The 23399-nt window shown below is 38.0% G+C and overlaps 2 protein-coding genes across 12 annotated transcripts in view; one reads left to right on the top strand and one right to left on the bottom strand.

Annotated features, from left to right (window-relative positions):
* Positions 1 to 3527: 3527 nt before the first annotated feature.
* lztfl1 (leucine zipper transcription factor-like 1) lies at positions 3528 to 12615 on the bottom strand. 2 transcript variants are annotated; one of them, XM_016678530.1, is made up of 10 exons: positions 12350 to 12615; positions 11926 to 12050; positions 10327 to 10521; positions 8575 to 8632; positions 8260 to 8331; positions 7116 to 7181; positions 6951 to 7028; positions 6558 to 6716; positions 4979 to 5082; positions 3528 to 4849 (listed from the first exon to the last, which is right to left on the bottom strand). In XM_016678530.1, the coding sequence occupies exons 1-10, from the start codon at positions 12350 to 12352 to the stop codon at positions 4831 to 4833; spliced, it is 879 nt and encodes a 292-aa protein (XP_016534016.1). In that variant the 5' UTR covers positions 12353 to 12615; the 3' UTR covers positions 3528 to 4830. The 2 variants fall into 2 exon arrangements, with proteins under 2 accessions (XP_016534016.1, XP_007565998.1); XM_007565936.2 differs by having other exon boundaries at positions 6558 to 6734; positions 12350 to 12613.
* Positions 12616 to 14052: 1437 nt separating this feature from the next.
* Positions 14053 to 23399, top strand: part of dnajc13 (DnaJ heat shock protein family (Hsp40) member C13) — a 32938-nt gene continuing 23591 nt past the window's right edge. For 6 of the 10 annotated variants that reach the window (XM_016678500.1, XM_007565941.2, XM_016678494.1 and 3 more), the window contains exons 1-2: positions 14053 to 14073; positions 18882 to 18962. In XM_016678500.1, the coding sequence (XP_016533986.1) occupies positions 18895 to 18962 (68 nt within the window). In that variant the 5' untranslated portion in view covers positions 14053 to 14073; positions 18882 to 18894. Of the gene's footprint in view, positions 14074 to 16168; positions 16380 to 16472; positions 16674 to 18881; positions 18963 to 23399 lie in introns of those variants that run through there. The other 4 variants (XM_016678497.1, XM_016678496.1, XM_016678498.1 and 1 more) reach the window with 4 other exon arrangements.

The raw sequence follows: 23399 nt of genomic DNA, 5'->3' as shown, positions 1-23399 counted from the left end.
AGGGATTATAACTCCAGTGGCTTTTCATGTCTACATGTTGCCCTGTTGTGAATTGTTCTCTGTCCCACTGAATTCCTGAACGTTCCCATCTTGGGACAAATACCTGCTCTGCACATTTAAGATAAAACTCTGATTTTCAATACTTACAGTGGGATTTCCTGGAAAAGTGTCATAATGAGGTTTTACTCTAAGGCAAGCAACAACTATGGACACATAAAGCAGTTTAGCTGATTTATTGAATGTGCAAAGTCTAATGGAGAAACTGGAGAGGCGTTGATCCGAGGTGGCAGGAAGGGACTGGAGGAACTGAGAAGAAAGGTGAGTGGTCAGATTGAGGAGTAAGCATTGTAGACTTTGATGAATGACTCTTGCAACGGCTTAGAGCCTGACGATTGAGATGAGCGGAGGTGGGTACATGGATTCTGCAGTAGTTGAGGTTGACAGGATCCAGATGGATGTGTGCCGACAGGAAACTGAGGGTAGACAAACAAGCTGCTTTGTGATGCTCGAGACATTATCCAGGGTCGAGGCCTTAAGAGAAGCAGTGAGGAGACGGACAGAATCGAGCTTGGTTACCCATACTTGAGCACTCCTTCACTGTATCCTCCTCGTAGCTTTTCTGATTAATCCTGGCTGCTCAGGCTTTCAGTTTAGATGTGTTGTAGGTGTGCAGTTGCTCCAAACTGTTTCAGATGATGACATTCCACATTACCTAAACTTGCATTAAACATCTAGAAGGCCTCCACCCTGACCTTTCTGTTGTGTTTCCTAGTCTTCACGAAGCTGTTTGTTCTCTAACAAACCTCTGAGGCCTTCACAGAACTGCTGAATTTAAACTGAGATTAAAATGTGACCTATATTTACTAATGAGGCGACTCCTGAGAACAGCTGTTTGTGCTTCATTTTGTAGCATTAGAATAAAGGGGGGTGAACCTGAAGTACTCAAACAAAAGAAACGATCTGTACAGAGAATGGCAACTCAAATCATAGCTTTGCACTTTCAGATCATAGCTTTGTTGCTGACATCTTTGCTACTGAGAATAAAAATTACTCATGATAAAGGTTAAAACAAGACATGAATCAGAACATGCAATTGTTCTCGGAAGGAGTCAAAACCGGATTCAGAAGCACTGATTTTAATCTGCTGTTTTTTTTGTGTGTGTGTGTTGTTTTTTTTTTGTGGCACAAATACCAAGCAACCTGCTGCTCCTAAACCTTTTAAAAACTAGATTACTGCTGTCAGTAGGTCAAAGAGATGAAGGTGAAAACAAAAGACAAGTGAGGAGAATCACGAAGTATGGAAACAACAACCATCTGAAGCTTCTTAGCAGGAACTGATTTGGTTCACAACAAATGTCATCTCGAGACACATTACAAAATAGTCATCTCAATTCAGTCAGACATGCTTTCCAATTGATTTTACTTATGAAACAATTTGGTCATCTTTTCTATTTCTGTTTTGCAGCGTTGAGTGATTTCTGAACTGAGCACCTTAAAGTGCAGGCCATGCTAACAAGCATGCACTGGAGGTGAGTAACCTCTCCACTCACCAGGGGGTGTATTTGGTTTCATACGTAAAGTAAAAGTAAAACGCACATTTTTGCTTTCTGTTTTTTTTCTTACCTAAAATCAAGAAAGAAATTCCACTGTACCGCTCCCCTCTTTGTGAAATTCTGATGAAATCCTAGCTAGCAAGCATTTGCTTTGTGATTCCGTTGAAACACCAAACAACAGAAGCTTCTATTCTGCTACTGAAACTGAGAAAACCCCTTTGATGCCAAGTCAGAAAGCAGAAAGCTGCTCTGAATTGAGTGCGCAACTCTTGAATTTATTAACTGTTGCCCCGTATTGTGGGAAAGTACTGTTACTGTCAGCTTTCGGCAGTACGAGAGATTGCGTTTGGTACCGAGAGAAGGCTGCCACCACTTCCTGTATCTGCTAGCTGTGATTTATTTCGTGCATGGAGATTGTAACTGCTCGACTGTGGCATCCTATCTGAAATTATCAGTTTCCCCCACTTGGTTCAACTGCATACACACATGCAAGCGCTAGTACAAATTCTTAGGCCCTTTGTTTCCACAGATACTCAAATAAGTGTGATAAAGCTGGTTTTGTTGTTAATTATTTCGTTTCCCTCTTTCTTCAAAAACTTTGTACACGCCTCAAACTTTTTCAAGTTTTGCTTTACAACAACAAACTTCTTCTAGCTTCAGGTCAGCGCTGCAGAGCGCTATTTGCATAAACCAGCCACCACAGACAAAGTTTCTTGCCTCAGGCTCTCTCTCTGTTGAACACAACCAATATTTGCACTATTTTACAAAACAAAAAAAATGCTTGGTGTAGATATTGATCTGAAGTTTATGTGTTTATATTTAATGTTTGCGAACTTGTGAAACTAAACAAATTTCTTGTTTATGCACATAAAGTTGATTCTGGTATTTTTGGCTAAATCGCCTTTCAGTGCAATTGCAATTGTAATGTGAAGACATATCTTGACCAAGTGGAGAGTTTTACACATTCCTCTTAGTAAAAAAGCTCAAATTTAGTCACTAGATAATTAAAAAAACAAACATCTGCAAGCAGCGTTTTTATTTTTTTAAGTTTTGCCATCCATTCAATGTCCCTGCTGAAGAAAAGCTTTGCTTCCACCACCACGTTCCACCGGGATCTGAATGCAATGCATGAAAAATTTATTATTTTCTTCCACAAAACAATTCTGCACTATTTCATGTCCCCCAATCGCACAAAATCCCAGTGAAACACCAAAAAAAAGTTTCTTTGTTCTACATTGCTCAGTTAGTAGGAGTATTTTTGACAGGCACTGTATATCAAGCATGCAACTCCCCCACTCGATGCAAAACTAACACCAGTTTAGCTCAGGACGTTGTGGCTTTTTATAGTTTCAATATAAACAGCGAAGAGATGACGGTTGACTAGCTATTGACCACTTTGCATCTTATTTTGTCACTTTCTCGGTTCTCATGGCTCATTTGTCACAATGTTTTCTCAGAAAATAAGAAGCGACAAAGAACAAGGCGCAGGTGTAATTTTGGCCGTTAAAGTTGAAACTTATTTTACTTCTGAAACGTCTGACATCATCTATTGTTGTTTCCTCATAGTTTGTTATTTCAAGAATTGAGGAAGCGCATCATCCTGTAAGAGCTGCTTGATTGCTAATTAGATCTGATAAAATGTGACAATAAAAATCATACTTTCTGCTCTCTTAACAGTTTAATCACAGTGCAATTAGAGCTTTATTGTGAGATAATGTTTGGGTCTACTATACTCAGTGGTGGTTGCAGCATGAAGATCTACAGCAGCTATAAAAAAAACATCAATATAATGTTTTATATCAATCAAAATGGGAGTCATGGTGCAATAAAATGTTTCCACGCTCTTTGGATTTTTGCAATTTGGCGCCCCCTTGTTGAATGTAAGTTATTTTGTTATACTCAGCTCACTGTATTCTTTCTACTCTACTCTTTTTTTAAACCCTAAATTTAAAACAAAAAAAATGACAACATGCATTTGGTCACACCTTTTTATTAACCCATTAAAATTTCACAAACCGGTTAAATGCACACTCTACAAGAGCATTTTATATCATGAAAATCATTTATGTACAGCAATACAAAAAATATGCAAGGATTCAACACCAAAAATATTCTAGGCCCTTTACATCTATATGTAAGAGCAGATACATTGTAGTTACAGATTATTGGAAATATTTTAGAGTGGAATATTAATATTATTAAATGTTTAGATTAGCAAGAGTGTCCTAAAATGGAAAGTGGTTTAGAGTTTATTTGTAACTTTGTCTTAAACTTGGACCTTGGACTTTAAGGTGCTGCTAAAGTTAAGACTGATGAGCAAAATATGAGAATTTACTTACAATGTCCTGCACAGTGCCTTGCAAATCTATTTATACTCCTTTTTCAACATTTTGATGCGTTGTGTATTTCACTGGGATTTTATAAGATAAAACGACACAAGTTGTGCTACAAAAGGAAAATACGTGGCTCTGAAAGGTGTGGCTTGCTTTTGTTTTGAGACCCCTATGCAAACTCTGGTACAACCAGGTAGTAAATAACTTGTGTGTATTCTTATTTCAGTATAAATCTAGTTGTTCTTTGAAGGCCTCAGATGTCAATTAGAGAGGTTTGGAGCAGATTTGGGTTATAAAATAACATTGCAAGGCTTTTTTTGTTTAAATGGATGGAGATAATACATGGAGTAAGAGCAGGAGACACCCTTTTAGAACCTGCTACATACATAGGGCTAAAGGATGTGGGTGTGAGAGTGTTTGTTGGGGTCAGGAATGACCCTACACATACAGCCGGAGCCACAGTTGGATACAATAAAGCGGAATAGTCAAAGCACAGACCTAAATTTGACTGAGATAACTGTTGCGGTGTTGATTTAGCATATAAAACCCCTACAAAACATGTTGATAAAATGTGAAAATTTCTAGAGCTTTTAATAGTTTTGCAAGGCACACTAAGACTACAAAGCTTCAGGCAGGCAGTATAGTTCTGTCCAGGTGAGCAAAAGGACAAGGCCCCTTCAAACAGGTAAATGCTGCTTATTGCATAGAGCACTGAGGGAAATCTGCCAGCTACCATAAAAAAAACACACACGTCATCGGATCCTCTGCGTATTCGCCCATGGGTTTCCCCAGCTGACCAACCTGCTGTTTAATGAAGCTAACAGGGACAGAGAATGCCAGACAAAGCAGAAATAAAAATAGAAAACACCAGAACTGGTAGTTTCTTGTCCCAAATCAGTCAGAAAAATTTTGGTCCCGTCTTTCTAATGAAAACATGCGAAATCTCAGTCGTCTGGCTCGTATCTGGAACAGAAAGCAAAACGTGTGATGGTAAACAAAACTGATCATAACTGATAAACGTCATGCAAGATGCATCACAGTAACTGAGGACTGTGTTATTTTTAGAATATCAGTGTAAATGCGAAAACTCACTTCTGCAATCGTTTCCTAATTTCTTTTATCTGCTCGTTCTTTTTGGTCAGAATCTCCTTCATGTTGCGGTACGCTGCAGTTTGCTGGAATTTCTTCTCCAACTCCTACACACAATCCACAAATGCCAAAACATTAAGAGGGGAAAGAAAAAACAACAATAGCGCCACAAATTAGAACTCCCACCAAGACTGAACTTCAAAAGTGATCTAAACAGTTCAGGGGGAAGTGCAGGAGAAAATAACTCTCAATTGCACGACATTTTGCGCGCTTTTCGCACGCACAAAAACACCGAAGGTAAAAGGGAAAAACACAAAACTCCTGAGATGAAGTCAGCTGTCTGATCTTATGATGTTAGTGATCATGGAAAAGTCTTGCTTCCTCCATACCAGTGTCAAAAAGAGGAAGGCTTAGAGTATTAGAATAAACATTCAAAATACAGGATCTCAGAAATGTATTAATATCTCATGAACTCTTTGTTTTATTAGATTTTGTTGTGTTTAAAACACAAACTTCCCTCTTTTTATGCGATACATCAACACAAAGTAGTGCACAATTTTGAACTAAAAGGAAAATGGAGAATGTTTTTTAAAGTTCAGCCTATTTCTATGCATATAAATGCATTCCAGTTGATCCAAGTTATCAAACAGTGTATTAAACTGAGTTTATTATTCAAATCAGTTTAAAACATTTCTAAGGAGCCAGCAACAGATTGCATCCAGTTATTGACCTTACAGCATTACCTCAAACTGAGCATGTATGTAGCGACAGTGGAGAGGAAAAGTTCCCTTGCTTTCCTTAAACAGGAAGAAACCTGGTTCAGTATTAGCAGCCATCATCCACCACAACCAACTGGGGGTGTATATTTTTATAAGTTGTGGGGTGTGTTTGTATTTACCCACCCCGAGTAAATACTTTGTAGAACCAGTTTGAATAAGCTGAAATTATTCAAAAACAGCTCAAGTAGATTTATTGCAGAGTGTCTGTCAACATCAGTTTTCTAGTCTTGTCCACCGACTAGAAAGCTGATGTCGTACCTAAGTCTGGGTTTTAACTGGGCCGTTCTAACCTGCACCCTCACAATATATGAAGCTACCACCACTATGCTTAATTAGGTTTTCCGCCACATGGGAGTTTTTTATGTAGGTCAATAAAATCGATTTGATCAGAGCAGCTTCTTCCACAAGGCATGTGAAACCAGGATTTTCTTGTTGACGCCTGACTAGTAGCTGTTTTGTGATCAGGTTTTCAACTTGAGCAGCTCCTCCAGAGCTACCATGGAGCTCCTGAATGCCTCTTTGATTAATGCTTTCCTTGCTAAGCCTGACTGTTTAACAGATTGAACAGAGCTCTGTTAAATTGCATTGCTCCAGCGCTTTGTGTTACAGCTCTGTATGAAACGCCCTCTACAAATAAAGAGACAAAATGTGAGGATATTTGAGGGCTATTTCTACTTGTGTCTCATCTCACAGACTGAATCAAAATGATCTGTGTGGATCACAAGGTGAGTCCATGGAGTCCAACTTCATTAATGCTTATTGCATTAATTTATCAGAAAGAGAAAAGGCTCCACAGCAGGTACCTTCTCTGCCAAGGACAGCTGCTCCTGCACTCGCAGAAGTTCGTGCTTGGCAGTGATTAGACTCTCCTTCAGTTCCTTTTGGGTTGCCTCGTTGGCACTAAGCGATCTTTCATAGTCCTCCGTCAGAGCTGCTACTGTGTCCTCCAGGTTGTTGATTTCCTTTGTTTGAGCAGAAAGCTGAAACGCAGAAGAAAACCAGTTAATAACCGGCAATAACTGGCTTTACACGGCAAAACAGCATCTACAGAGTTCATCCAGGTTCATACATACCATGCAGATAATAGCAAATGGTGGTAAGCATGCAGGCGACAAAAATCAAACATAAATAGTAAAGATAAAATAAAGGAAATGGAAAGCAGTAGTGAAAGTAGCACATCATTTTAAATGCAATACCTTTTGCTCTCCTTGTGTCCTCTGGAGATCCTTCAGAGTTCTCTCTAATTTTGCTTTCTCATCTAGTACACTCATGGCCTGATGAAATTAATCACATATTAAAAAAATGATCAACTAGCTAACTAAGAAAGATAAAAGACTAAGTTTAAAAGGCCTCTTTTTTACCTGTGATTCTAAAGTCCGCAGCCTGGATTTCAGTTTGTCATTGTCCTCTTGTAGTTTCGCTATCTCCTAAAACAGAATAGAAATAGATTAGTTGGTTTGAGCATTTTATTTAACTTTGTAACCAGAAGACAACAAACGCTCATCAAGGGTATAGAAGCCATTAATGTTGGACTATTAATGATGCATTTGATAATCTGACCACTCTTGTTATCAGAAATGGTAATTAGTTTAAAGGGTTTGTTTTCCTTTGGACAGATACTCAAAACAATAGTCCATATATTTTCAAAGGGTTCTGGTCCAAGGCAATTCCAGGTGCTCTGTGAGGCAAAAACTCAGATGGAGACGGCACTGAGGGAATGTTCAAGGAATGTTCGAGGATGTTCAACAACAGCCCAGTAGCTAACTGTCAAGCAAGTTAGCTACTGGGTAGAGGAGCAACCAGTGGCACTGGTGCGTTGCACCAACTGAGAGAGGAGCAATAAAGACGAAGGACAACTTTGGACACAGTTAAGTTTTCCAAGAGAAGAAAATAACCCCAAACATGCTGTCAGAAGGTTTCATGATCAGAACCTTGTAAGACACCCAGCCTGCATTGCACCTGATTCTGATGCGTCTTTGTGCAGCTGGTGGGCCCACATCTCTTACAGAGTGACTTTTTGGTACTTTTTGGGCTATGTCAAACTCCAGGATCCAGGGCTCAGCGGTCAGCTCACTCCAGGTTAAGTTTACTAATTATTTTAGTCTTCCAGTCACAAATGACTTCTCTTAGTCATCTGTGACTAAGAGCTGTCATTTGTGACTTAGCCAGAGACTTATTAGCCATAGGAGCTGAAGCCCTTAATAATGTAACCCCTACAATCTTAATGATACAAAAAAAGATCAGCTCTGTTGCAGGAAACCAACAAGTTTAAAGGAGCTCAACCATTTCTGATGAGAAAAGTGGTCAATCATCACCACCAGATTTTTTGCCTGGGTCTTTCTGATGGATCTAAAAAAAAAAAAGTTTAGCTAAGGTCCAACTTTCTAGGCAACAATAACACAAATATTACATGTTAAAAGTCACTAGTCTCAAACAGTAACTTCATAACCATCATTATGGCTATGATGACTATGGTTGGCAGTGTATACAAAAAAATAATTTTACCTTGTTAAGAAGCTCAGACACCCCACCCTCATTCAGTGGTGCCAACTTGAGTTTACTTGTTTCCTGGTTTAGCTAGAAATGAATTCAAGATTCATACAGTCATGCAAAAGCATTGCATTGCACTGCAACATTTATTTATTCGTTTTAGACATGGCAACATAAAACCACAGGTGAACCTCAGTGACGCGTGACTTCAGAACCACACTTCTACAAATATAGGCCAGGCAGCCTGACATTTACAACAAATGTGGGGGCAGGTAATCTAAGAAGACGTGAATTTCACCTGATGTCTGAAGAAGAAAGTGTTTTGCAAACCTTATTGGTTATTTTAAAGTCAGTCTTCTCAAATTCAGCCACTTGCTCTAACAGCTCCCTGAAAGGGCGAGAGAGAGAAAAAAGATATTAAATGCTCATTATCTGAAAAATTAAGCAGATAAACAAAAGCTTACATGCTTAAAAAGTGTAAACTGATTTTACAACCACAATCTGCGAGCAACACTGAAGCATTGATAAGACGTTCATTTCACAACAGTTGCGTAACCTCTGTGTTGATGTTCATCTGTGCTAACCCTCACAATCTACTATTTGGCGGTCGTGAATGTTTGGCAAAGGAAAAGTGAACTCCCTCGGTCCTGGCGGCAGTTTAGCACTTATGTTGTAAAGGCACATGCTTGTGGTGAGCAGCCCTGTTCTCTACAAAGCTTGTATGTGGTTTTTTAAAAAGCATTTGAAGACACGTAGCCCTATCACAAGGGGCGTTTTCCTAGCTTTAGACACCTATTCAGTCACGTACAGCTGTAGCCTGGAGAGGAAAACAAAAAGGGTTCATAAGTTGCTCATCCACCCACCATGTGCCTGCTATACTATAAACAAAGTATCTTCATCAAAACACTGTGTTTTATAAGGTGAGAGGTCACGAGGGCAAAAGTTATATTAAGTTCAGTAAGTTTGAACCTCACAGTCAGATCAAACAGGCTGTCAGTATTAAATTTGATGAACAGAAAGCGGTTTTGTAGTGTTTAATTTAAGTGAGTATCGCTAAAAATGGGGGTTCAATCCAATTTAAATGTCATAAGTTATATTTTCTAAGTTTCTTAAAAGAGTTGTTGTAGATGCTTATAACTGTGGGTAGGAAAGATCTACTGTAGCACTCAGTATTACAGTGATTCCAAAGATGCCTCTGACTGAAGGAGTTTAACTCTACATTGTTTCCTCATTCTTGTTCAAACACTTTATCGCGTCTTGCCCATCCCTCTTAATAATTGAAAAGTTACATTTATTTCAGTCATTCCATTCAAAAGGGGAATTTGCTATATTGTATTTGTTAGATTTATGTTTGTTAGAAAATAAAAAAGTTAAAACAATTTCAAAACATTCTTTATTACAGAAATGTCTGCGTTAGACATTCGTTTTCAGGTTTTACTCCAAAAACTTTCTTCTAGGAACGAATGCAGAGGTTTCCAAACTTTTCGCCACTCAGACCAAATCTGTGACCTTTGTCTAGACACAATGATACAGTGGAAATGTGGGGAATAACTTTTAAATTGACCTTTCTTTCTGGTAAAATATAAAATAACATAAAAAATGTATTTAAATAAGATCCAGAATTAATCTCTGAAACATAAGCTTCTATTTCTATTTCTACAAAAATGAATTTGAAAATGCAATGAAAAAGGTGACAGTTTGTGGTTTTTAGCCCAACCAACTGCAGATCTAAAGGGAAACCGACACGATGGAAACCTGGGTTGCACGCATGTAGATCAGTAAAGACTGCTGACCTTTTTACCCGGTGAATGACATGCTAAGAGATCTGGATCTGAAAAGAACTGAAGAGGAAGTAAAATGTGATACAGTTCAACGTAACTGTTAACATTTAAAGGGCTGCCTGTTTCAGGCGCTACTGTTAACTTAGAGTTCACATGAGAAAGAAGAGAACGGTTGAAAAATGTCCACCAAAGCAGAGATAACAAGTGAGTACGGTTATAACTTTTGGATTCTAACAGCTTCCCGTGCTATGACTGTCTGGATGCCAGTGCGAGTATCACTGTCAGGGTCTTTTCAGCTCACCTGTTCTCCAGCTCAGAGACATCGCTCTGGAGTCGAAGGTAAAACTTCTCGGCCTGAGAGAAAAGCTGCCTGAGCAGCAGCACGTTAGTGTGGGCCGTGTTGATCAGCTCCATCTCCACCTCCCCCCGGACCACCATCTGCAGCCCGTCCAGCATGTCCCTAACCTCGTCCACTGTGTAGGTGTCCTCCACCAGCCTTCAGACGGAAATTCAGGCATAAAAATCAATGTGCAGAGCCGTCCTCATTCACTTATTGCCACCCATGATAAAGATTTTTTTTTGTTGCTTTTCCATAAGCTCAAACTCTTCTTTATTAAAGTCAAACCTTCTTTTGAGTACATTGATTGAGTGAATTAAGAATATTCTGGATTTGGATATAGTCATGGTAGAAGGTTGATTTGTGTCTGAGGATATAAATATGTGTTGATTTGAGCATAAGTTCTGGATCATTACCATCCTAAAAGATTCAATTACACTATATTTCCTGTGTTAATTTCCCTTATTTAGATTTTTTTTTTCCAAATCTCTCAGTATTTTAAAGAATTCCTGATGACATTTTTAGATGAGAAACAGGCCCACTGCATCACAGATCTTCCACTGTACAGGTGATGTTACACATATTCATTCTCAGTTTCATGCCAAACCCACATGGTGTGTTTGTTGCCAATAAGATCAATCTCAGTCTCATCTGACAAAGCATTCAGTTCCAGTTAACTGGAACTTTATTGAGTAAAAATATCAAAGTTTTTTTTGTTTTGTTTTGTTTTTTTCCAGAAATATTCAGTTCTGTACATGTTTTCCCATCCATCCGTCGTCTGCACTGTATGATGTAGGGTCGCTAATGCCTACCTGCAGTGGTCATTAAACTCTGTAGACAGGTAACCAGTCCATCACAGTTCAACACAGAGACCCACAGGACTAACAAGCATGGACATTCACACCGAAGGGGAATTTAGAGTAACCCAACAGGTATGTTTGGACAGTGGGAGGAAGTCGGAGTGAAGCATCCAAAGGAAACACTCAAAGCTGTGATTTGAACCTCTTTTTGCTGCCAGGCAACAGAAAGACTGAGTCACCATGCAAAAATACCATTATTACATTTTCTTAGGCATGGCTAATAGACAATATGGAATAAAAGAGTAAAATTTCCTTGATAGTCTGATCGACTTTAAAAAGTGAAATGTTAACTTAAAAGCTTCAAGTAGTCCTCTTTAATTCAAGCTGTCATGGAATGCTGCTAAAAAAATTTAATAGCTTGGGATTTCTTTTGACTTGTCTGCTGTGTTCTATAATCTTCACAGTGCTTTGTTTACTGAGCATTGTGAGTTAAGTAAGTTAATTTACTTAACTGAACAAAAGTTCAGTTAAGTAAATTAAAAAAAATTTTGGTGTAAAGTAAACAAAGATCAGGGAGTGTGAATACTTGCATGGTACTGGAATTTGTCTTCAGCATGTGATTATACAATTGGTATTAAATATGAATACAAGGCAATATTTTCACACCATTGCTCTGTCCAGTACAAGCTCTCTCTATGGATGTGCATAAACATCTAAATAAAAGTACATGATCACAATGATGGAGAAGTTTATGACCAATCACCTGCTGTCTTTGAGTTCTTCAAAACATGAGTCAATAGCCTTGAGCCTCAAGAGCCTCTTTGAACGAGCAAATCGCATGTAGTTGATGATTTCAGACTGATGGTGTTCGTTAAACCCAAAGTCAGCCTTCGTGGACACAAAAAGAAAACAGATTAGCAAATAAATTGTACATCAGGGGGAGAAAAGGTGCATATGAAGACAGAGGGTTGATGTAATAGCAACACCAATTAGCTTATCAGCTAACTTGAAGAGGATTTCCTCTTGCCAATACGTTGCAGGGCCTTTCCACATGAGCTAGTAATTCCATAGTGCTGCATGCCAGCTATAGCGTTCTACTCTAATGGCATTTTATTTAAAAATAGGGTAATTCACCACTACTACAAGGAAAGAGAAAGCTAGCAGCGAAGCTCACAGCAGCTACTTACCATAATGGCTGTTTTGCAACGTAACTAAGTTAGCTTGAGCTGATCCTTTAAAAAAAAGAAGCAGAATTTATCTAATTTAGACAACGTACGCAAGGAAGACTAAAAGCCAGAGTCGATATGATGAGTTCGAAATCCAGTAAAATCTTTTATATGTTTGTTTAAGTAAACAAATTGAGCAAAATTTCCGTTATCCCACAGCTGTAAGATTATCCTGGAGATATGCTAGCCTAGCTAACCAGCTAGTGTTTGCCTTGAGAATGCCTTGGTAACGGAATATAGCGTCATCACCTTGGTTACCGGAGGTGCGTTCATGGGCATCACGGACAGGTTGTACCAGGAGAAAATAGTCTCACTAAAAATGAATTATTTTATGTAAAATTCCGGATTTTTATGCCTAAAGTCAATATGAAGCGCAAAAATTATTTCTATCCGTATTACTGTAGGGATAAATTTAACTTTTTAGGTAAATGACCAATCGCCTTTGTACTAATCGCTAATGTAGCACAAACAGTTCATTTTTATTTTCTTTTATATATCACGTTTTATACTGTTTTATACTGTTTTTTTTTTTTTTTTTTTTTACCAAAATACATTCGTGAATTATTATTATTATTATAGTAGTAGTAGTAGTAGTAGTAGTAGTACTACTACTACTAGTAGTACTACTAGTAGTAGTACTACTACTACTAGTAGTAGTAGTAGTAGTATTACTACTACTACTACTACTACTACTACTACTACTACTACTACTATTACCAATAATAATAATAACCACGTACTCTTTCGTATTCTTTCATATTATTACCATATTGTGTGGTTGCATAAATACATTGGTTTGTTAATATTATTAAGTGTTTTTTAAAAAAATTCAGTGCATGCTTTGCTTATTTACATTACTATTTATTTGGCTTGGTAAGCAAGGCTGTTGCAGGTTACAGTAGAAACCAGTAGATGGCAGTGTAATGCAGGAAAAAAATGACTAGCAAAGCGGATCTTTTAATCCTATTACTCTGGAGTAATAGTCCCATGACACACAATAATTAATTTTATTCATTTTGAGGCCGTATCTGTTTCCATTGCAGGGAAATCAGTAGTCCCCAACCCTGGTCCTCAGGGACCGCTGTCTTGCATGTTTTTGATTAACCCGGACTCCAGCACAGCTGATTCAAATGTTTGTATTACCTCCTTTGCATTCCTGCAATTGCTATAGAAGTCGGTTAATCACCTATTCATTTAACCCAGGTGTGCAGCAGCAGGGCAACACCTAAAACATGCAGGGCAGTGGGCCCTGAGGACCAGGGTTGGGGACCACTGTGTTAAATGACAAACAACGTTTGCAATATAATTTCTCTACATATAAGAAATGATTGCATGAAACATAAAAATAACCGTATTTGTGCTGCAGAAACCTCATCGACTTTACCTGAGCCAAATAAAGTTTTCACAGTAATTGAGTGGGAAAGTCTTGTCATCCTAACAAAAGCCTAAAGAGCTTCACTCTCCATCCTGTTAAGGGGAGACTCAAATGGGGAAAGAAGAAGGAAACTTTTCTTTTTCTCATGCTTCTCTTGCTGTAATTGAATTAGTCTAACAGGCAGCGCATGGTTTGTCACCCAGGCAGATGCCTTATAACGTGACCACTCTGTGCTGCTCCACTTGAGTTTTAGTGTAACAGATCAGTCATTAAGAGAGGCCAAGATGTTTCCTCTATATCTTCAGTCGCGGTGAGTTGCTGACAGTTAAGGATCAAATGCTGTTGGTTATTTTTGCTTACTATTTTTCTGTGATATTACATGTTAAGGCTTCTGTACTGTTCTGACTGTATCTTGTGATAGTTGCGCCTATTTTTGATGACATGGCATCAGTAACACAAAGACATTTATTTGGAAGGTGCCAAATAGTAATTGTATTGTAGAATGAAAAGGTCAGAATAATGAAATATCTGTACTTACAATAAATTACACATGTAGAATGAGTGATGCAACTTCAAAGCTAGAAGAAATAATGATTAGAAAGTCTAGATTGCTTAAAAATGCAGTAATATAGGAATAAATATATACTTTGATAATTTAAAAAATGTAAATGGTATTTATTGTAGCTGGGATTTAACTTATTTTCAAATATGCTACATTGAACATACTTGACTGTAAACTTCACTTGAAATTTGGTTAAATGTCTTTGATTATTGATAATAAACAGATTGTACCTGGATGTTTAAAGTTGTTTTAAATGTATATCTATGGTAGACCTGTGTGCTCTGAAGCAGCCTGTAAGATGCATGCATTGATGGGGAACTCTCGCTAGATGGCAGTATAGTTGCTCTTTTTTTTTTAGCAAAACTTACAGAAATAAAGCTTTTTTTTTCTTTTTTTTTTTACCTTTTTACCCAAATTTATAGGCGGTTTCATGCTGTTGACTATTAAGCTATTTTTTTTTTTTTTTTTTTTACCTTTGTACCCAAATTTATAGGCGGTTTCATGCTGTTGACTATTAAGCTATTTTAATTAATTTTGCTTAAAACGTAACCAAATCAAAGGGATAGTTCACAATTTTTGAACTGGGATTCTGTGGAAAGGTTCTGAGCAATTAACCACCTACTTTTAATAAATAGCTTAATTCAATGTATTTCTTTTGTATACATAAATATCAGTTTCTCCCAGAGATTAAAACTACATTATAAGTCGCTGTACTGTGTAGCAATTGCAAGCACTGTTGCCTTTAACCAAGGTCTTTGGTCTGAATCCCAGTCCATGATCTGTCTGTATAAAGTCTGCATGTTCTCCTCATGCTCATGTTGATTTTTTCCATCTCCCCCCCTTCCTTACAGTCCAAAAGCATGTCTCTTAATGGTTAATTGGGCTGTCTGATTGATCCATTGGTGTAAGAGTGTGTGCGTGGTTGTGTGTTTTTGTGTTGCCCCATGATGACTGAATGAATGTCTGAATAAATATCTAAGAGATACTGTTGTTATCATAACGTACATTAAAGCTTCCTTGTGGGATGGTACATGTTTTTATGACTATACTTTTCCAACACAATGGCAAACAGAATAATCTGACTACGCCATGTTACTCTGTAGATATATGAAGTTATTTTAATGGATTTTACAAATAAGTGTGGTTAGTATCTTAAAATCAGTGTAAATAATATTACTATTACAAAATAATAAAATTACAAATTTTCCAAATAAAATTTTTCAAAATAAATCCTATGACACCAATACTTAAAGTAGGTATTTGTGTCTGTTGTATAGTCAGGGTAATGCATTACAGTGATAAGCTATTGTTTTATGTATCTTCAACTGACCTCCAAACAGACTCAGGAAATTGAAAATTACATTAAGGTCGAGTACAACACAGGGAGTCTTACTTTAAAATAGGTGTGTTCCTGTGCTTCGTATATTTTAGTTTCAAAAACGTTTGTTATTTATTCAGTGAAGTTGCTTGCAGTGGGTACAGTAGCCAGAAAATTTTACTCAAGAGTTACGATACTTAATAAATAAATGTAAAGTGTGGCGTAGTAAAACTACTCATAGAAGTACATTTTCCTAAACGTTACTCAAGTAAATGTAACTGGGTAAATGTAACAATTACAATCCGCCTGTGGTTTTAACATCTCATAATCTTTTAAAAGAGGCCCATAAAAAAATTCTAGTTTACCCCTTTAAAAACGTTGCGTTTCGACAGAACCGCAAAAAAACTGCTTTAAGGTCGGCTTTGGTAGTATCCCTCCATTCAAACGTCAAATGAAAACCAAATGAAAACTGTTCTAAGATCAGCTTAACACTTCCGCACTCACCAATCAGCTGACAGCCGCATGACAGGGCAGGCCTCGCGCCTGCGCACTTTATTGCCTTTTGGTCTCAGGAATATGGCAGCGTCCTGAGTCTTGTTGGGGGGAAACACAGCGGAACTGAGTAGGTACCTGTCTTCAGCGTCACAGTGGGAAAACTGAGGAGCACTGGCCGCGGTCAGAGGAGGGAGGGGGGCTGAGGGACGGCTACATTCAACACCCATTAGTGATTTGACAGGTAAATGCTATTGTTAGCACGTGCCACTTCTGTCTGCTTCGTGTTTTCTTGATTGAGCTCCGGTGCTAGGATCTAATTGATGCGCTAGTTAGCCGCTAACCTGTAGCTAACCCAGTCTTAGCCTACCGCTGCCTCCACCTATTTCAATGCAACAAACGCTCATTTAAAAGTATTTCTGGTGTGGCTATTGTCCCGGTTAGATGAAGCACTAGCGTTAACACACCAAAAGAGAGTTGCTGTGTTTGTTTTTGACCGTGGAGGCCTGCTGCAATGAAGTAGCTTCCTGGGAGACAGGTAACGTTAATTCTGTCTGTCATGGATTTACTGCAGCTCACGCACACATTGGGGCTTAAACAAGTGACATTATCCTGCAAATGCTCTTATGGCAATTAGTTTTCGGCTTTATTGTTAAAAAGATTCAACGTGCAAATTATTTAGCTCTCGGAATCTTCATTGAGCCCCCCAAAAATAAAGTGACGGCAAGTTCCTGGCCTTTATGTTCCTGTGTTGGAAGAGTGATTGCTTCATGTAATTGGCAAATACAGGAGGGTGTTGCAAGGCTTGGTCAGATGAAAATACTAGAAAGGCATCACACACTGATATTCCTGTAACGTTTTACTTAATTGATGTCATTCTGAATGTCTAAATCAACTCTTCATAACGCAGGTGTCATGAGTTTAACAGATAGGACTGAACTGATGTCATGGCACATGACTATTTGAACCTTGAACCTCACACTGATGCTAAAGTAGTTTTCCAGTGATGGTCTCTGAAATAAAACTCTTTCCAAACAGCTCTGAAAACTGAAACTGTCTTTGCGATTTGAAATAACTGTTTTTAAAAAATTGTAAATGTTTCAAGACAAACTAAATCCGTAGCTTGTGTTTATCTTTCTGAATGGGTCTGGGTTGCATTGGATCACATACAGTGACGGCATCTGTCCCATCTTTTTATTATCATTTATTGTTTATTTGTAGAGTTAATTATACCCCAGAGTTGTGGCTATAATTTCCAAGATGAATACAAACAAGCTTCATTTTGATATAAAGGTGTTGGTGACCAACACATAAAAAACACTTTGTTTTTAAGCTTCATATTGAATTGTGCTGTGGGAAAATAAAAAAGGGACAACAGTGAAGTAGGAATGAACAGCCAGTGGATTCTTATACTTTGATCCTTTTACCTCTGATATGGGATCAAACCCAACTTAACATTATTCCATTTCCAAAGTAGCCAGGAGGAATAACTGTAAATATTAGTGTTCCCACCTGAGGAAACTCTGCTTTTTTTCTAACTTTAAGCTTGGAAATGGAATGCATAAATTAATTGAAACCTTTAACAAATCCCGGTTTCTCTTTCTTTCTTATGACATAATACACTGAACCAATAAGTCAAGTTCATGTTTATTGCTGTTTTGTATAATGTTTGCTGAAATATTGTTTAGTATCTACAATCGTTATAAACACTTAGATATGCTTTGTTTTGAGCTATGATCCACACAAAGTTTGCTCCTCTGTTCTCTAGTTATTGCATGTTTTTTTAACAGCCTGAGAGTGATCCAGAAGAAGTGGGAAGGGCAATCACCTGACCCAGTCCTGATTACTAGCTACTCTCATCACACTAAATTTATGGCAGCCAACTGCCTCTATGTAGAGCAAACTTCCCAGTTGTGCATGTAGGCAGTTCATAGACATGCATTTGATTAAAACTTTGTGTAATTTCCATAATGAAGGGGATACCTGAATGACTTGCCAGTTCTTATCTAAAATGGCACTTCTAAAACTCACCTCAGCACTCTAGGAATCCCTCACCATTCAGTCAATAATGCAGCTTCATTTGCACACTGGAATGAAGAGGAAGGAAAACTGTAGTTGGACTTTTCCAGGATCCTGGCTGAGTGCTGACACAGGTTCCCCTTGTCACAGTCCAGCCAACAGAAGCAAGTGACTGTACTCAGAGTAAGAAAGGCAGCTGTTTCCTCCTCTTGCTCAACTATATTATGGTTTCTTTGAAAGGTTAATCTTCCAGACATTCCCATTCATTTTGCTAGTTTGCAAGCTTAACTAAATAATGTAGCTTCTGAATGACCTCCAAATACTTGTGCTTTTATTCTTTCATTGGACACACAAACAAACATATTTTTATCTTGAGCTAATCAACAAATATCACTGACTGGATTGACATGTATTCCTCTGGTTCACTGTAATAATTTTTCAGGTAGTAGACAGATCCAGTGGCTTTTAACTGGAATCAGACGGCAATCGCGGGATGACTCTCTCTCTCTGTTATTTAATAGCTGTTTACAGTGTTTCCTCGCTGACTTGAGTTAAAAAATGTTGAATGATGCTGTGAAGAACAGTGTGTTGGAGTGTGTCTTGTAAATAAGTAGTAATGACTTGCAGAGAACCCCCTTGGACCAAAGTTTGTGGTGTAATAAACAATTTAATCCCTGCTACCATAAAAGTATCATACTAAAAACATATTTTTATGCCTATGTTTTAGGTCTTGGGAAAAGATGAATATCCTGAAAGACAACAAAGACCTGGCCTGTTTCTACACCACGAAACACTCTTGGAGAGGAAAGTAAGACGCACATTTTTGTATTCTTTTTAAACATAACCAGTTTGTATTATAAACTGACCAAAATCTCAGCTCTGATTAATGTGGTTAGGGAGAAAATCCTGAAATCCTGACTCAGGGCTTCTATTGTGTTATCTTTGTTGAGCATAATGGGTCCTCAGACCTCAGTCTGCAGACATGTGATTGATCTGTTTTGCTTCGCTTTCGGGTGAAACCGATAGTGCACTGAGGAAAAATATAGTCTTTTGCAAGATATCAGTATGTTGATATGCAGTTGTTTTCTGGAAGGTAAATTATATACATCCCCTTTTCTGAAACATAAGTTGTGCCGATTAATCTTTGGACAGCAACACTTTTCTGCTGGCAGAGGCTATACAGGGTGATGGAACCGCATGTGATGCCTTGCAGAAGTGTTCCTACCCTTAAATATTTTTAGCTTTTTTCATCTTACAACCACAAACATGAGCAGCTTGCTTTATTGGTTTAGGTGACAGATCTTCTGGGATGGATCTCTTTACACATCTGAAGTCTTGGCTTGCTCTTATTGGCCAGATATTTTAGTACTCCATCCATTTTCAGACAGCGGATTGAACTGAGCTCTGTGAGATGGTCAGAGTTCTTTTGATTTTTTAAAAATCCTAATACATAACATTAAAATTTGTGGTTATAATGTACTGTATTGCTCTGCATGGGTTACTGTGCACTCTTAGGCTAATGTATAATAGTGTCCATTCTTCGAGAAAGTCTGGTTTATTTGGGGAGGTGTGAATGCGCTATCTGATGCGGTTTATAAAAGCAAACTTGGCTCACGGTTCTGTTGAAGTGAACTGTTTTGCTGTTAAAGTACATATGTAAAGAGACCGTTCCAAAAGCAGGAAGTAAACTAAAGGCCAGGGTATTCTGCGTAAATGCAACCAAAACAAAAACACGAAAGTTTAGTGGTAGCAGGAGAAATGACTCATAATATTTTACCAAAGACAAAAGAGAAATCCTACAACCTCTAAAATCTGACACGACTCCATTTTACTTACATTTCGTGAAGAAGGAAGTTGCGGTCATGTCATCTTCAAAGGTTTTTGTGTCCTTAAGTGGTTGTTGGTGCACCATAGGTGGGAGGGGACACATTTTTTTGAAGGATTAGTGTGTTTGACACAATGCAGTGTGAAAACGAACCGCACCAGCTGAAAGTGTAAGAAATGTTGCAGTTTTGGTCCCCAATACAACAGAGTCTACCAGGTGTGAAAACACCCTTAAAGCATTATATGCTGTGGTGTATGAATTCTAGAAATGGATAAAATGTTTAAGAACTGTGTTTCAGAGATGGTGGATAATGGAGGCCCTCTGTGCTGATATAATGCATGCTGCAGTTCAAGTCGTGTGTTGGTCAGATCACATTACCAATACATGCTTTCTAAATGTTTTGTCCTGTTAAGGCCTCTCATTGACTTGAGTAATTTAAGCAGGGCTGCAGGGCATCACTCACTCAGCCTCCTAATGCTTTCTGGTGAGTCCAGTAGAAGCCAGTGTTGATGCAGTGATGCAGTATAAGGCTCTTGTGTTTATTTAAATTGGTCTACGTGTCCTGACTTGTCATCAGTATAACGTATCTAACCCAGTTTTGGTGAAATGCTCTTACTGAGAGAAATCAGATAGCATTGCTTTTTCTAAAGAAACACAAAAGTTGAAGGATGTGCGATTTAAGTGGGCAAGTCTGAACAAGTCAGAAAGCTGAAAGAAATGAAAATGAAACCTGACTTGGTGCATGTGTAGTGCAGATATTTGGGATTAGCAAAGCTATGTGGTTGCATTCACTGACATAAAAGTATGAATGCTGGCAGATGAAGCACAGCTGGGGTGGAGCAGGATTTCATGAATTGGGTCAAGCACAATACATTGGATCCATCTGACTTTCATTAGCTCAATAGAAGAAGAAATAGTTTGGATGTTTTCTTTTCATCCGACTTCATAATGTTTGATTTCCCAAGAGAGGCCTGTGTGGGTTATGTAATATGCAAGTGGTTTTCTGTGAATTTTTTTTATTTAAAAAATATGAATTTACTTCTGCTTTCTCTTTTATTTTGCTCAGGTTGAAGTTTAAAACTGTTTTCTGCTCTACATTTGTTTTTTTAAAGCAACGTGAGGCTGACTACTAAACAGTATTTTGTTGCTTTGATGGTTTTAATTAGCTTTTTTTGTTTCAAAAGTTGTTTTGGGGATATAAATTGCTAAACATTGCTGCATGTCTGAAAGACCCAATTATGACCTGTTTGTGCTCATTTACTAAAAGTCTTGTGACTGCCTTGGAAGTTACTGGGTCTTTATGTTTGTATCCTGTGAATGGAAGGCTTTCCCTTTCTGTAAAAATGGATTCTCCATGGACTCTCGGTCACATTTAAGAGATTAACAAACATCTATCTATTCATCTTTTTGTGCAACCATCCTTTGTTCTGCTCATTTGCATTTATCCATTCCTTTGTCTGTTCCTGTTTGTTTCTCCACCTGTATCGGCCCACTAGTGTTTACTCAGCGCGCCTGCAGCTTGATTCAGCCTTACTGTTATAAGAATTTTCCACCAGTGACAGATATGTGGTACCAACCCTTTCGTGTCCTCCCATTTGTCTGTCTGTCCATTCATTCATTCATTCATTCATTCATTGTCAGCTCGTCTTCCTTCCTGTCTCCCTCCGTCTAGGTCTTGCAGATTTCCCCATTTAAAGGCTCATAGTGGTTCAAATATCTGCCGTAAAATCCAAGTTAATGTTTAGTCTTTTTATACCTTAAACAATATCTAGTAACCACTGCAAATTATGGGAATATTATTTTGAAAAATATTCAATTTTGACCTGAAATATGCTTAGAAGCTTAATCTTTTTTATATGTATATATTTATATCATCATAACTTCTCATTTTTGTGCATGCATATGTAAATCACAGCCTATCTTCACTCTTCTCTGAATGCTGTCGTAACTTGAGTGTTACTGTAAAACCTACTTTGTCATGTTGGTGCATGGGCTGTTTGTCCTGTGGGTAAAATTACGTTTTGTTTGTATATTCATATGTGGAGCGGTTACTAGGCTCTTTTTTCAGTTATCGTTTGATTCTCTCTTTGTGAACAATGTTTGTTTGGTTGTTCAGTATAAAATGGAGTTGTACTTATCTGTGCTTCTCGGTCTGTGTTGTTTGTGCAAAATAGGGGACAATTTGCTTATGGATGGGAGGCGGTAGTGAGGAGTCCTCTACAGGAAGTTGCCTAATGTGATTTATTATGAAACTTTGGAAGGAGCTTTAAAGACATGCGGTTTGGTCGCACCATCTTAAGAATAATGCACTCCAAACAAAGCTTGTTGGATGATGTACTTAAATGAAGTATATAGGAAAACTATACTAAGATACCCATCACAGGAGCTCTTTGAGCTTTGGTATCTTAATTGAGGGATGGAAAATTGGGTTCTGAATTGATTCAGCTCTCTATTCCCCGTAGCTGGAGCAAAGGTGTAGCTGGCCAAAAAGAAGAGTCTGCAAATCCATGCAAATCCTATTCTTATCATCTTACAGTTTTCATTCTGTGTAATCAAATTACAGCATGGTGCTGATGAATGGGATATCTTTATTTTTATGCAGATACAATGCAATAAGGCTTGTAAAAGGGCTCATGGTAGCTCAGGTTTCTCCAGGTTGATTTACATGTCTTACAGGGAATTCAAATCTGAGATTTATTTGTGAAATCAAACACCAGTGTCACTTTTGCCTGACTGGTTGCAGAATCACTCAGTTAACTGAATAAATCCTAAGCTGTGGTGAGATGACTTAAGCAGTTCTCGGTGTCTTTTAATGCTATTATTTCTGCTATATCACATTTAACCACTCCCAACAAATCCTGGGCACAGTGTGGACATGAACTCGGCTTCTCAAAGGAATTAGTCAAGGATATTTGGATTTTGTCACTGTGCTAAAATAGAAAGTCAGCCCACAGTCTATGAATAATTAACTAACTTTGTGCTGATACTCATTTCGGACCAGTCTGAACCAAGGTCAAGACAGAAGAGGAGATGCATGGCCCCAAAATATCTAAACCAGAAGTGCCCCAATGAGTGCAGGTGCATTTTTAAAAAGCAGATTGATTGGATGTTTTTAGTTTTCTGCTTGGTATTTTTTCCCCATAAGCAGTTTTGCGAATATGATATCTACAAGTTTGATGCTGTGATGTTTAAACCCTTAAATGGAAATATGCCAATATGCATGCAGTCACATTACCTCAACTTAACCATGTCAAACCCAGATGTCTGGGTTTTTGTCTGGTTAGCCAAAATGGCAGATTTATATTAGGCATGTTATTTCTGGCTTGCTTACAATATTCTCATGGTATGATTTCCTACACTATAAGTACCTCATTGCATGGTACGTACGCATACATTTATAACAAACTTGCATTAATATAA

The sequence above is a fragment of the Poecilia formosa genome, unplaced genomic scaffold (genome assembly GCF_000485575.1).
Source record: "Poecilia formosa unplaced genomic scaffold, Poecilia_formosa-5.1.2 Scaffold184, whole genome shotgun sequence".
Lineage (NCBI taxonomy): Eukaryota > Metazoa > Chordata > Actinopteri > Cyprinodontiformes > Poeciliidae > Poecilia > Poecilia formosa.
Note: the sequence above shows the minus strand (reverse complement) of the source record. Positions and strands in the feature narration are given on the sequence as shown.

Excerpts from the sequence above, each read along its gene's own strand:
- lztfl1 (XM_007565936.2), bottom strand. Across the intron at positions 10,522-11,925 it reads GAAGAACTCAAAGACAGCAG|GCTGGTGGAGGACACCTACA; the intron begins GTGATTGGTCAT and ends TTCCGTCTGAAG. Across the intron at positions 5,083-6,557 it reads AGCTGTCCTTGGCAGAGAAG|GAGTTGGAGAAGAAATTCCA; the intron begins GTACCTGCTGTG and ends GATTGTGTGTAG.